The sequence below is a fragment of the Colossoma macropomum genome, unplaced genomic scaffold (genome assembly GCF_904425465.1).
Source record: "Colossoma macropomum unplaced genomic scaffold, Colossoma_macropomum, whole genome shotgun sequence".
Taxonomy (NCBI): Eukaryota; Metazoa; Chordata; class Actinopteri; order Characiformes; family Serrasalmidae; genus Colossoma; species Colossoma macropomum.
This window is the reverse complement of record NW_023494795.1, coordinates 39,060,397-39,075,359: the sequence shown is the minus strand read 5'-3', so window position 1 is coordinate 39,075,359 and position 14,963 is coordinate 39,060,397. Positions and strand designations below refer to the sequence as shown.

At 40.0% G+C, this 14,963-nt stretch overlaps 1 protein-coding gene across 1 annotated transcript in view; it reads right to left on the bottom strand.

The window, feature by feature from the left end:
• The window catches only part of LOC118815947 (mitogen-activated protein kinase kinase kinase 5-like), a gene marked incomplete at its 3' end in the record, with an annotated part of 38,159 nt that extends 27,956 nt beyond the window's left edge, over positions 1–10,203 (bottom strand). The window contains 1 exon segment of the mRNA XM_036582391.1: positions 8,969–10,203. Within this exon segment, the coding sequence (XP_036438284.1) occupies positions 8,969–9,320 (352 nt within the window).
• Positions 10,204–14,963: the final 4,760 nt, after the last annotated feature.

Below are 14,963 nucleotides of genomic sequence, written 5' to 3'. Positions count from 1 at the left end.
GTACTCTGGATTTTTGATGGTATAAAACAGTGTTTTTTCACCTCAGTTCTGTGGACTTTACACTGCAATGTTTAACATTTCTGCTAACATGTTCCAGATCTGAGTCAGCTCACAAATGGATTGATAATAGCTGATAAATAGTTGACTTTAAGAAGAACAAACAGGGCATGGGGTCTTAGGAATGTGATTCCTGTCCTCTGACAGAGCGATGCCTACAATGACAGCAGCTCGGTCTGTTGTACTTTATTCAGAAGTGTGTGATTTGGTCCGCTATCTGTGCAATAAACCAAGCGCACTCACAAGATTCTTCACTACCCACACTGACCACACTGACCTCACTTCAAATATGACGGTTAAACCCACTCTCAACCTGTGGGTGGTGAATGGAGTCAATTTCTTGTATGCATTTAAACAGACACATTAGTGAATAACCAGTGCATGTTTCTTTCTCCAAGATATCTTACTTTGAAACATAAGGGTTATGTTTACATACTGCTTTCGCGTATAGAACAGCAATATCAAAAATCTGTCAGACTCTTACATTTATCTTAAATATAAGTAGCACATCTTGAACACCACATATATATGTGAACCTGTCTATATAGAGTTTAGCATGAGGATAAACGTAACTCACTATGTAACTAGAACTTAATGATGTGATTATGTAATTACTATCAAACGTAATATGAATGTACAGCAAAACAACAACAGGGATAATGATATATTTAATGGCGCATGTAGTGTGCATGTTATACACATGTGATGACCCAACAATCCTCTCGCAGTTCCACTGCACCTAACGTTATGTGTTGCCATGGTGAGCACAGCTGTGTGGCAGAGTCACGAGAGTGTGTGAAGGAACAGATCCAAAGAGGTCCGCTGTTTTTATGACGTGCCTGGACCTGCCCTGGCCATCCCACTGTCCTCCTGCAGGAATCTCAGACAACAGCTCATGGAATGCTCCGAATGTTCTCAGGAAGAGAAGCCAGGAAAGGAGCAGGAAAATATTCACTGCTCTCATTCTCCCATAGTGAGTGAATTGCTTTCATTTGGCTCTTATTTTCCAGCCCAAATAAGCCCAACTTAGACAACCAACATATCTTCAGGCATATTTCAACACACAGATTCTTGGTCTTGTCAGTGACGCAGTCAATAAGTGTTGGAACCAGCACTAGTCTGTTGGCTAACATATTGATTTTAGCACGTTCTTGGTGATAGCAAAAACTTCAATGCAAAGAATGTTATTGGACTGTTTTCTTATACATTCCCTTAAGCACTAGGTAGTAACCAGGTAAGTATAAGGTACAAACTTCAAAGTACTGGATAATAATGTTGGGTAACAGGTGTCAAAACAGTTTAACTAAATTACACACATATGACAAACATGTTCTAGGTATTAAATGGATTAGTTTGAAGTAGAAACTAAACATTCATTTCATTTTATTGGGTAAAATGATGTCCAGTACTATGGCCAACTGAATTACTCTAAAATTTATATAGGTTTTAGCTTTTAAGCTGATAAAGGACATAGTAAATTCCCATAAATATTTAGAGTAACAAGATGGTAAATTCAAAAACACTAATCTTTTACACTTTACAACTTCTACAGCTCAAATTCACTTTAGTTTACAGGTAACAGACAAGTTCATACTATGTAAGACTCTTTGTACTTTATTTGTGTACAATATTTTTATGCCATACAACTACCTGGTACTTTTTACACAATACTGTGGAGGTTGTACCACAATATCTAGGACCTGTTGGGCATTTCAGTGTAATTTATTTAAACATACAATTATGACACCCAAAATTTATGTACGTCACACTTACCTAAAACATGAGACTATAAAAGAAAGCTTTACAGTCATTAGTTGGGTTCTTCAGACTGTTTTTAAAGATCAGTTTAACATGAATAAAAACTAAACAAATAAAATGGTTCCTTTCTGGGAATGTGGTATCGGTCTGGTTAATGTTTACAAAACAGGGTTGGGTTCGATTTGGTGCTATTTCAAAAGAATTAAACCCAACAAATCAGTCCAATCAAAACAGGCTTTTTTTAAAGAAAAAGAAAAAAAAACAAGTGTTTAAAACAACTGATCAATTAATTGTTAAGACAAAACAAAATCAGTTGAAGTGCTTTGAAATGACATGCATCCATCTAGAGCGATTTACTCAGACTCATTCACAGTAGTTTTGATAGGAAGCAGACCTCTAAAGTATTTAATGCCTCTAATAGCCACCTTATGACTGAGATAAGGCAATTTGAGACAATATATTGGCCTAAAACATATGTATGTGGAGGAAATGTACATGCAGGGTGTTTGAAGGCAAAACAGTCGCCAAAGAAAATGTATTTTTTTCTGATTTGTTTACCATTATCAACATGACATATATGTTTAGACACCATTATGGTAATTGACATAAATCTACTGACAGTGCGGATTTGGCAGAACTAAAATTAACCAGTCCAGGGTGTTTATGTGTATACACATTAAGTGAGTGAGTTTTTAGAGAAGTGCCACCAGACGACAGATTTGAGTGGGCACAGAATGGAACCCTATTATCACCTGAAAGGAGAGAGGCAGCAAAAACCTGTCTGCCCACAACCACACACTATATATGATGTTGTCAAAACTAAAGCCCTGCCTTTGTCCTTCACTTTACAGTAAACGGTACAGTTCCTATAAATATACCCAGCTGCCAGCTGTCTGGAGTGTATTTGCGTGTTTGCATGTGTGTGTCTTTGTGTGCTGGTGCATTCTTGTTCTTTATCACTTACTCTACTGCGTTACTGCTACTGAAGTAGCCAAAAATAAACCAAACAAAAATGGATGGAATGGAAGCGACTTGCTACTGGAGCAGATCCACCCTCCATTTCCCAGGATTGCATAATCTGGATACACAGCGCCACCGAAACAGGTGACGTACCCGAAGGCAAGCTGATAACCTAAGCCACAGGCTCAACCTCATCCTGGTCTGGCAGAGCTTTTTATTATTATAATTGACATTGTCATTAACCCCTTAATGGCCCACCTGCAGGCCCAAAGTTGTATTACACACTTCCATAACCTAAGAATAGCTCAGCCAGTTTGCACTGAAGTCCCTGTTGTTACTGAATAATAAACCTTATTTACTGAATAAATAAGCCTGGGATTTTAAGGTGTTAATAGCCTATATTAGTTTTATCTAAAGCCTCTCTGTCAATGTTCACAGTAGTCTGCCACAAGTATTTGCCAGGCCATTTCAGAAATAATCACTGAACACGGCACTTTTCTGAGCGCATATTGCTACTGTCTAGGATCATGAAAAATATTATTCTGATACCATGAAAACTGACTTATCTGATACTAGGGGTTACTGTACAAAATAAAAACATCACTATTGCCTCTGGCCTGATGACATGCTGCTTTTACTTTGCACTACCAAAGTAAGGATAAGGACACTATGCCTTCCTTGGCTAACTTAGCTTGGCCAACTGTTTTGTTGCTAATGCTAAAGCTCCAGCCTCGAGGCTCTCATGAGGACCCCATACATAAAAGAATGTTACCTTGTCGAATTCAATTGCATTTTGGCTTCAGTTCATTTGTTTTTATATACATTTTTTTAATCTAATCACTGATCCCATCAAAGGGAGATCATAAGTTTGATCCCCAGTGATGCCACAGTCATCCAATCCAGGCAGTCCAAGAGAACATAACTAGCCATAATTGGGTGTGAAGGATGGCCCTCCCTCTCCCAATCACTCAGTACAACGCTAGCCTGCATGGGAGTCTGTTAGCTCATGACATAACTGTTGGCAGGTAGTGTTCTCCTCCAAGCATGTTGAGCTGTGCAATTACATTGCTTTAGATGTGGTGCACTGTATATATACTATGTATACTTTAAAAGTAAGAAAGTGGGATGCCTTAAAACTTCGAATTCATTTAATTTTAAAGAATAAGTTAAATCAATGTAAGAGAGTTTTACTGTCAGAAGTTCAATGAAGTCATTTTAAGACCGGTTACCTACTTTTTTGTAACTTAAAACAACTAATCTTTTTTATATTGTTGCTGGCTTTATGAGACTCAGAGGAAGCATGTGCGAGTCTTCACCCTGACAGATTGGTAGCGTTATGTAATCTTGTAGCATTGTGTAATATATATTTACATATGCCCAGATACATTTACAGTGGGCACGATGAAATTTAGCGAGCACAGTAATGCCCACACACATACATGGCACATACTGGCCTAGGCACTACACAGAATTGTGCAGAGGGACGTTACCGAGTGTGGGTGCTGCCACAAATATAATGGCAAAAGGTCCACATCATCAATCAGATATCACTCATCTTTAGAACACTCATACCACACTGTCATATCAGTCCTACTGAATATCGTAACGCAGTGTTTCCAGCGTGTCATCCTGGAACTCTTGACGGCTGGAACAGAGAGGAAACCTTTTGACAGTGACTTCCTCCTTTGTCTTCTCTGATCATCTCTCCTTCTCAGTCTTCTGTCCTGCTGTTCCCTCCTTACCTCTCTTCCTCCTACACTTGGCTTTCTCCTTCTTCTCCTGTAGTTACAACGAATCTGATACTTCACGTCTAATTCTAGTATGTGACATTTCTCACACATTCTCTGACCTTTTGTGTGCTGGTGGGTGGGAAGTAGGGAGGGGGGGGCTGCCCCACAGTGGCATCTTCATAATCCCTTTTTTTAAAAAGGTTGTTCGCTCATTTCGTGTGACTTATTCAGCTATTTTCGAACCTGTTTTGCAAGTTATATAACAAGATAGGCTTTAGAGGCACTTGCCCTACCATGGAGAGCTGTTCAATGTTTTCTCAGCTCTAATACAACTGACACAACTTCTAATAAAACTGCCACAACAGCATAATTGCCAGTTAAATCCTGGAGAAGGTAAAATAAGCAAGAGTGGAATTGGGCCCTCGTGCACTATAAGCAATGAGCCATCATTACTGTCAATTACAATTGTTTCTAGAGCGCATAATTAGGATGGGCAATTAGAAAAGTCTATACAATGGGGCATTGTTTTAAAAGGTGCATTGTCATACAAAGGCTTCTGTGGGGGAAGAACCAAAAACTGGCCTTCCAACTGCACTAATCACTGCTTGTAATTCAACACTGGTGATTTCAGAACCCTGAATACTTTATGTCCATAGGGATTGGACGTGTAATGATCAACAGCGTGTGGAAAAAGGAGGAGAGGGGTTCCACTTAATTTTGGCATGGGAGAAGGTTGGAAAGAAGCTAAAAGCTTCATGGAACTCCAGACATAATTGTAGGAAAAACTGAGATTGGATGGGCTTTTTGTTTTTTAACTGAAACGCTTCCAGAGTCATGGAACCCAACGCACATCATCTGGACAGAGAGTTCCGAGGTAGAACTCTTTCCAGGTTTCTACTCGGTTGCTTTGTAATAAATGCAGCCTATACTAAACCTCAGTGCCTCGTTTAAAGGAATGTTTCGGCGAAAAATCTAATTTACTCAATATTCCAATTACCCCAAGATGTAGTCGATTGACCGAGATATGTTTGGAACCCAAACCGATCAATTCTTTATCTCAAAAGTGGAGCAGCGAGGCTAACACTGCTAACAAACACTACAACTCAGTTGTCACCCAAACAGCCCACATCGCTTCTGTAAAAAATACATCCCTAAAACTTCTTTCAACCTCCTTAAATCGCATCCATATCTTCATTAAGGTTAAGCAGACTGGGTGATGTGATTTAGAGCACATTATGACATACTGTGACCTATGAAAATGAGCAAAACTGCAGGCAGCCACATTAAACAAAAAGAATTTGTATTCACAAACCACCTCAGCAGTCGGAGCGTTGATTTAGAATCAGTTCTTGTGACACTATCTTAAATATGGAGGAATCTGATCCAAGATCATCCCAGCTCTGGTGGTGTCTGAAATGGCTGCCTGTAGTGTTGAAGTTCTGTTCATTTTTATAGCTCACAGTAAGTGACACTGTGCTCTTAACCACACCAGCAAGACTGTGCAACCTTAACGAAGACCTGGTTGTGGTTTGAGCGAGTTGAGAGAAGTTTTGGGCATGAATTTTTACAGAAACAATTTGAACCATTTGGTTGATTATTGCTCGCAGATCCAGTTCTAAACTAAAGAAGCAAAATATGGTCTCCAAACATGTCCTGGCTACATCTAGGGTAGAGGAAAACTGGCTAAAGTTGATATTTCACCAAACTATTCCTTTATGTTCTTCATGTTGCTCTTGCTGAACTCTTTCAAGGCCTGGGACAGCCTACTGATTACTCCACATACCATTTGGTACAGCAGCAGTGTTGGCCAATGTCTGATTCTTATTACACTGACTGTTACTCCAGCCAATTCTGAAGAATTTTGCATGGTATGAGACACATGAGCCTTAATTTTTCAAAAAAGAAACAAAGAAGTCATGTGTCATGCATAAGTTCATCTCAAGTCATATGACAAATGCAATATGCTGAGACTGCATCATGCACTCCTGCATCTAGGGTTACTGTGCCTTCACTGAATGTTCTTAGATAATGTTTACAGGGTAATACCACTGTAGCACATCTTGTAGATTTAACAGTAAATACTTAGAAGTAATAATCTGAAAATTGGAAAATTGAGGGCCAGCACTGTTTGGTGATCTTCATGCTCTGGCTCTTCCAACTAAATTTGGCATTAACTGATGAGTTGCATCAGGCATGCTTGAGCAGGAAAATCACCAAGCTGTGCAAAAATCTGGCCCTCCAGGACTGGAGTTCCCCACCCCTGCTGATAACAAATGAATATACAAGATGTGTATTACTCACAACTATTCCATTTACGCACATCTGTTGCTCACACCTCTCACTTTTCAGGTTTAGCACTATATTTTAGCCCAAAAAGGTCAGAAAAGAGAAGAGTGGCACCTTAACTGAAGTTCCTATGCTGACAGGTGATTGATGTACTAAGACGTTTCACACTTACACTTTCACAGGAGTAACGCCACACCTGTAGCAACAGTTTAACGGTGGACTAAAACAACACTTTTAGGCTGCTCTACCAAGCTGCTTCTAAATGTACTTTGTAGTAGGCTTTGGGTTTTGAAATGTGCATACACAATCCTAACTGGTGGTTGTTTCACAAAGCAAGATTTCTAAACCGGACACCTTTCACAAAGAGAAATGCACCCCATCTTTCCTCCTATAGGACAGCTTTAACTTTGGTTAGTGCTTTATTTTAGGCCAAAAAGATCCGAAAAGAGATGAATGGCACCTAACTTCAGTTCCTACGCTGACAGATGTCGGATGTACCAGCAAATTCCACTGCCGTTCTAAGGGGAACTCAATTCAAGTTTTTGGTCGCTACTTTTACTTACACTTTCACTGAAGTAACAAGATATTTGTTGCACTCACTTCCGCCAAAAACTAACCCTAGCCCTAAAACAACACTTTTTCAGCTATTCTACCAACCTACTTTTAATTCTATGTTTTAGCAGGCTCTGGGTTGTGTTCTTATGTTTTGAAATGTGTGCACACAGTATTAAAGTGGGGGTTAGTTCACAAAGCTAGATTTCTAATCTGGACATTTTAAATGTCCAGTACTGTCCTACTGTCCAATAGGAATGCACCTAATCTATCATCTTATTGGACAGATTTGACTTTGGTTATCACCTTATTTTAGGCCAAAAAATATGAAAACAGAAGTCACCTAACTCAGTTCCTATGCTCATATGTGTTAGATGTACTTACAAGTTCCACAACAGTTCTATGAGGAATTCACCTCGAGTTTTTGGTAGCTATTTTTTACTTACACTTTCACTGGAGTAATAACACATTTGTGGCAACAGTTTAGGCTGCAGCAGAGTTACCTAGAACTAGAATATGTCCACAGAATCCTAACTGGGGGCTATTTCACAAAGCTGGACACCATCAACGTAAGCGATGACTGTCAAATGGCAATCCCCCTAATCTTTCCTCCTACTGGACAGATTTACCTTTTGGTTAGCACTTTGTTTTAGACTAAAAAGATCCGAAAAGAGAGGAATGGCACCTAACTTCAGTTCCTATGTTGACAGGTGTTGGATGTACTATCAAGTTCCTTGGCAGTTCTATGAGGAACTCCACTCAAGTTTTTGGTAGCTATTTTTACTCACATTTTCAGTGGAGGGATAACACAATGGTATCAACAGTTTAACAGAATAGCCTAGAACAACACTTTCTGGCTATTTTACCAACCTACTTTCAAATGTACATTTTAGTAGGCTCTGGGTCATATTCTGGGTCAGTTCTCAAACGTGTGCACAAAACCATAACTGGTGGTTGATTCACAAAGCAAGACTTCTGAACTAGATACCATCAGCGTAAGTGAGGGCTGTCCAATACGAATGCCCCTCATCTTTCCCCCACTGGACAGATTAAACTGTTGGTTAGCACTTTATTTCTGGCCAAAAAGATCTGAAAAGGGAATGGCATCTAACTTCAACTCCTATGTTGACAGGTGTTGGATGTACCAACAAGTTCCACAGCATTTTTTTGGGGAACTCCACTTTTTGGTATCTACTTTTACTTACATTTTCACTGGAGTAATAACACATTCGTAGCAACAGTTTTAGGCTACAGCACAGTAGCCTAGAACTTCAGACTACTCTACCAACCTACTTTTAAAAGTACGTGAAATGTGTGCACACAGTCCTAACTGGGATTATTTCACAAAGCTGGACACCATCAGTGTGAGTGAGGACTGTCCAATAGGAATGCCCCTGATCTCCCCTCCTATTGGACAGATTTGACTTGTGGCTAGCTGGCTAACTGAAATTCCGCTCCTTTTCCATCTTCCTGAGTCCTTATTTACCTGAAGCGAGTCTACTTTTACCTCAGAACGCTTTAGAGCCACGCTAACCACCTCGGTTTACTAGCACTAGCCTCTATTTTTAGCTTTGTAGCTAGCAGCGCTAGCAGAGGTGGCAGCAGCGCGAGCTCCGCGCACGTACCTGCGTTGTAGAAGCGGTCGAGCACGGACGTCTCGCCGAAGTCCAGCTTCCCGAAGAGCACGATCTCCAGCGTGCTGCCCACGGTCTCGCAGGCGTCCCTCAGGCACTGCAGGGCCATGCTCTCCGCGCCCGTCTCCGAGTTCAGCACGTAAGACACGCTGGCCCGGCGGCTGGCTGAGCTGCACTTCCCCGCCGCAGCCAGCAGCCCGTGTCCGCTCTCCGCGGGGCATCCTGTGCTGACCGCCGCCGCCGCAGGGTCGTGCCAGAACGTGCCGGCGGCTGGTACGGCTGGGCGCGAGCCCTCCTCGCGACACGGGACCGAGAGAGAGACGCCGTCGGGCTCCGAGTTCATCCTCTTAACGGGTAAAACACGGAGGAAAAGGTAATAAAAGAGAAGAAGAATAAATAACTCCTCCGGTTACCTCAGGTGGAGTTCCTTTAAACGACGACGCTCACGCGCCGGCATTCCTCCGAGCAGAAAAGAGTAAAAACGCCAAAAAAAAAAGGTTGAATTCCTTTAAAAAGCGATTCTGTTTTGATTCCGAGAGAAATATTCAACAGAAAAAGACTCTATAACGAAGTTTGGGCAGTAAAAGTTGTGAGGAAACACGAGCGCGAGCTACTGTTGCCGCTGCTGTCAGATGCCACGCGCTCGCTCGCTCGCTCGCTCGCTCCAGTCACGACTCCGCCGCGCGCGCTGCAGTTTAAAAGTGAACGGTCTCGATGCGCTCCAGCTGAGGGACTCCGCGCGCCTTTCCGTGCACCACCACCACCACGATAAGCTGAAGTTCGGGCACGAAACGGCAGCGAGGAGGCGGAGGCGGGGACAGTCCTCGGTCTGCAGAGCGCGACACCATCTTCACGAGGAAAGCTCGACGGATCCGACGCGAGGCTGCGCGAAGTTACCTCATCGCCAAACAAACAAACGAAAACAAGTCGCGAACACGCACACCCTCTCTCGTGCTCCCTGTTGCCGTGTTGGGACCCTGCCCTGCCTCTCCACTGCTATCGCTCTCACACAGACACACAGCACTCAGGCGGAAACAGGGCGGAGCTTGGGCGGTGAGATTAGCATACAGGGGAACGCCTCTTAAAGAGACATACACCTAATACAGCAAAGGCAGGCCCAGTAGGAGGAGGGGGCTTTTCTTGTGGACATTCCTTACTTGTCCGATTTAAAAGTACACCCTGTCCTGTTGAAAAAAGGACCATGAGAAGCCATTAGGATTAAAACCTAATGGTTTTGCTTTCTAATGGGAACTAATGTTTTCTAATAGAGACCACGAGTTCCCTTTAGGAAACCATCAAATGCATATAGAACCAGCCTTTTGTCACCTGTTAAACCGTTAGGATCCTTTATATTGGGACATAAACCCATTAAAAAGCCAAAACACATTACAAAAACAGAAACCAATAGAAGCACGTAATGGTTTCTATGGGATTTTTCAGCAGGGTGGACAGTGTGGGTTGTAAACATGCTCACTTGCCTTCTACAGAGATGCCACGTTTGTCTCCAGAGTAAGATTTTGCGGTATTAAGACTTGGAAAACCCCCTTCTGGTGACGTATCTTGAAGGTGGGAGGAACTTTTGAAAAACTACAGCTGCTTTGGGGTGGATTTTTATGTTTTTCAATGTTAGCTTGTGGAGGAAACAAGGCAGATGGATGTGACATCTGGTGCCTTGTGGAGTCAGCAATCTACTAATAAATGTTTCAAGCTTGAATATATGAATATAGTTCAAAAATAACAATGTAATTCTTTTTAAAGTATTTTTAGTAATATAGTTTTACATGTACATATAGGTAGCCATTAACATTCGATTTCAAATATTACTGAATAAAAGTTCATCAAACATCAACCCTATGACATGTTCAAATATATGTTTCCACATTAATAGTATATATACATTTACCATAAAACATTCATTTAAAGATAAATACAATTATTCATCTGTCTGTGAATTTTGCTTTCCACTTCATCACCCCAACCTATCTAGCTACACTGTAAAAAGTGGTTTATCAGATCTACTTAAAAAATTACTTCTTGTGGAAAAAAGTAAATTAAAAAACTGTTTTTTTTTTCAACTTAAAAAAATATATTGATTAAAACAATCATTCATTCAAAGTATTTATTTAGGCTGAATGAAACTAGTTCAAGTGCTTGTTACCACATGAAGAAAAAAAATTAAATAGACACTTTTTACAGTATATAAAAATAGCTATTACATTATATTTTATACCAAAGATGAAGTGACATAATTTAAATGGAAATTCCACCCATTTTTCCTAATTTCTGCATAATTTAACAGTCAAGATGTACTCAAAGTCATTCAGAGTGGTTTGGTGTGAAATGCTTTATTCTAGAGAAACTTGCCAAGTCAGAATTGTTCACAGTGGTGGTGATGGGAACCAGAGTTTAATGCCTCTAAAAGCTCCCTTACAGAAAGTTATCACTGAAAAAAGTTATGAATACATTGCTTGATGTCTAAAACATTGTGTTATGGCAGTTTTATGAAAAGCTAAAATGCATTTTTTACTAAGATGTACATGCAGGATGCTGTGAGGCAACACTGAATTATGCACAAATATTTTTTAAAAATGGTGGAATTCTTCTTCAGGTGTTCAGAGGAGTGTTTTTATTGATTGTTGTAATAGTTTTAATATTATTTTTCAATACTCACAGAAAAGTTAATGTTATCAACTGTTCAAGTGGGAATATATGTTTCGGATAAGAGAAATATGTAATTGGAACTATGGAAGACAAAAAAATGATTTCCTGACATGAAAAAAATTCAAATTAGCCTGTCCATTTAGCACCAACTCTAATAGTATTGCTGCTAGGACTCATTTCACGCCATATACTAAGAGTACTAACTGTTTTCAAATCATCTTTAGTGGAGAGAATGAAGAAAAACAGAAACGACTCAGATAAGGAGGACAACAAGCTAAAAGCTAAAGTTAGCAAGGTAGCAACCTCAGCTGTCTAGATGATTTACCTCAGTTTGGCTTTTTTCTCTGGTTGAAAGGGTAAAAAACTTGAATCAGTGCTCATTAAAGACTGAGTTACTGTTTTCTTTACAAATTTTGACAACTGAGGTGTTACCCTCAGACTAGCTCGTTTGTATTTGTTAGCCTATGCTTCAGTGGCTAGGCTAGCAGTCAGGATTGGCTGACACCACAGAGATTTTCAATAGTTGTATGATGTATCTGTGTAATGTGTAATGGGTACTGTGGTGAAAAAACATTGATGAATGAAAATAATATAGAACCGTGAGTTCTTTCAAACTGACAGGAGTTCCTGACTAAGTTTTAGCTTCACATAGCCAAACAAAGTGAATGTCAACTCAGGTGTTGAACGAGGCGTAGAACGGCTTACCAGTCAGCGGCTGAGCGATATGAAGAAGATCACGCAATTATAAAGGCAGAAAGCAACTCAGTAGTGTAGCGCTGGGGACACTGATGTACACCTAATTTGCAAATAGGCCATAAAGCATTAATAGATTTCGGTTTGAGTGGTGTTAGGGGGTTATTTCTTTATCTCACTCTGTTTGGTGTTAACCAGTTGCAATGTTGTTAGTGCTGAAAGGCATTTGAATGTTCTGGAGAGTTTTTGGTTCACTTGCCATAGTTGTGTTTACTAGCCAGCAGGACCAGCATGTCATGTATGAGGGCATATGTAGGATTTTGTAGTACTTTGTGACCTTGAAAAAGGACTATAGGGTCTGCTGCAGCTGGAATCTTGGTCTGGATTGGATCAAAAGCTGTTCCCAATCTGTAATCCCAAAATTAACCTGCCCCAAAGCATGTTAGGATACAGCATAGCTTGCCATGGCAGCAGATCTTGGTAAAGAGTGATCCATCATCATGAGGTTCTGGGATAAGATGGAAGTTTATAGTGAGCAGTCTAAGCAAGACATCCTGCTCTGTGAGACTCAGGTCGACACCCAAACTCTGAATATGTCCTTTTTATATAATTAGAATAGACTGTTCTAAAAGATCTATAACTAATCTTCCTCTACAGAGATACACCTGTCATGCAAGTCATGATGCTGACCTCTAGTGGTACTTCCTTGATAGTGCAACCATTTCTAGTTTCCCAGCACAGCTGCACGGCCCACTTTTGTGTTTTCTCATTGCTGATTGAATAGACATCGAGTAATTCAGAGCCTTTGAGTGGCTGGGTTTTTTTTACTGAGTTCTATATATCTTCCACCCACACACCCACATGGATAATTATCATTTTACATTCATGTCATTCATATCTACCTTGTCTGTTGATTGGCTAGATTTTCTCAAAACATCTGCACTAATACTAATTGGTGGCTGTATCAGATACATTTGACTTGAAAGTTAGAGTCTTAGTTACTGTGCTAAATGTATAAGCTCAAAGAAGTATGAGATCAAACCTTGATGAAAAACATTCCCAAAATAATGGGATTTCTTAGTTCACTACTATCTGAGGAGTCACCATGAGTTTGCTCCTATAGCCAAGATGCAGCATTGACATTAGACTGACTATTGTCTTCCTCTGAAACTGATGTGGATTGAAGGAGCTGGTTTTAAAAAATGGGAATGTTAGGGACATTACTGAACACTTTTCTGCCAAGAAAAGGAGAAGAAAGAGTGAATGGTAAGTCTGGTCTTTGTCATATTTTGGAAAAACGCATATTAAAAAGCACTGAACTGCAAAAGGCAGGGGGTTTCAGGAGCAGGACTAAAAACACAGGGCTACAGCCTTAACTAGTCACGAAATAAATATGCATTACTGTCTCTACAGATAAAATAAGTGCTCTACACAATGCTGTTTATCTGTGACAGGAATAGACTGTAATAACGCCCTGCTAAGATGAAATTAGGCCTATAATTGCCTCTTCCATTGCAATTTTAAGTCACAGTGCTGACCTCTAGTGGTACTGTTTGGCTCTAGTGTTTTGCAGTCCCTGTACAGTGCATATTTTAGTGTTTTGTACTTCAACGCTTGAGATTCAGTTGGTATAGTCTAGTGGGCAGGTTGCAAACACACCACACTATACAAATAAGAGTCCTTTGGCAAGACTCCTAACGCTACAGTTGCCTACATTTTATGAAATTGTAACACTTGCAACATTTTATTCCTTGACTGATGTCAAAATAATGGCTTATTATTTCTGAACTATGACTGCAAGGTGAAATATTGACTTATTAGGTAGAAATTTATGTCGAAATAATGGCTTATTTTGAAATTTTGACTTGTAATGTCAAAAATAATTAGTAATTATCTTGGGATTTTGACTATGTGGAAATTATTGCTAATTATCCAAAGATTTTAAAAGATTATGATGAAATAATGGCTTAGATTGTAAAATTCTGATGGATTATGTCAAATAATTAGTTATTATTGTGAGATTTTGACTGATTATATCACAATAATGAGATATTATCTTGAGATTTTGACTATGACAAAATAATGAAGTGTTTAAAAAATGAGTTATTATTTTGAGATTTTAGTCTACATCATTCAAACAGTTAGCGAACAAATAATTGTAGTTCATTACAGCACCACTCCCCAACACACACACACACACACACACACACACACAATTTCACTCAAAATCAATAAGCATTGTTTTGTGATTTGTTTTATTAAAATGATGGGAATTTTTTGTCTTTTCTTGTTTTAATTACTATTGTTTAATTACTCGAAGCCACAAATAAATTAAATTGAAGCCAGGAGTTATGAGAAACTTAAGTTGTGGCCTCAACTTATTAATTCATGGCCTCCATATGGTCACTTGTGGCCTCAATATATTAATTCGTCGGCAGGTCTTGTTAAAAACAATCACCATGTCACCTTAAGGGCTCCGTAACAGCTAAAAGTGCGTAGAAGAATAAAGGATGGGGAGCTGCCTGAGGTGACGTCACCCTTCGCTTGCTGCAGGTTTGTTTATCTCCTCGACAGGCCTACCGGTGACGTCAGATCAAACACGGTTTTTTGCAAGGATGCTCTCTCTCTCTCT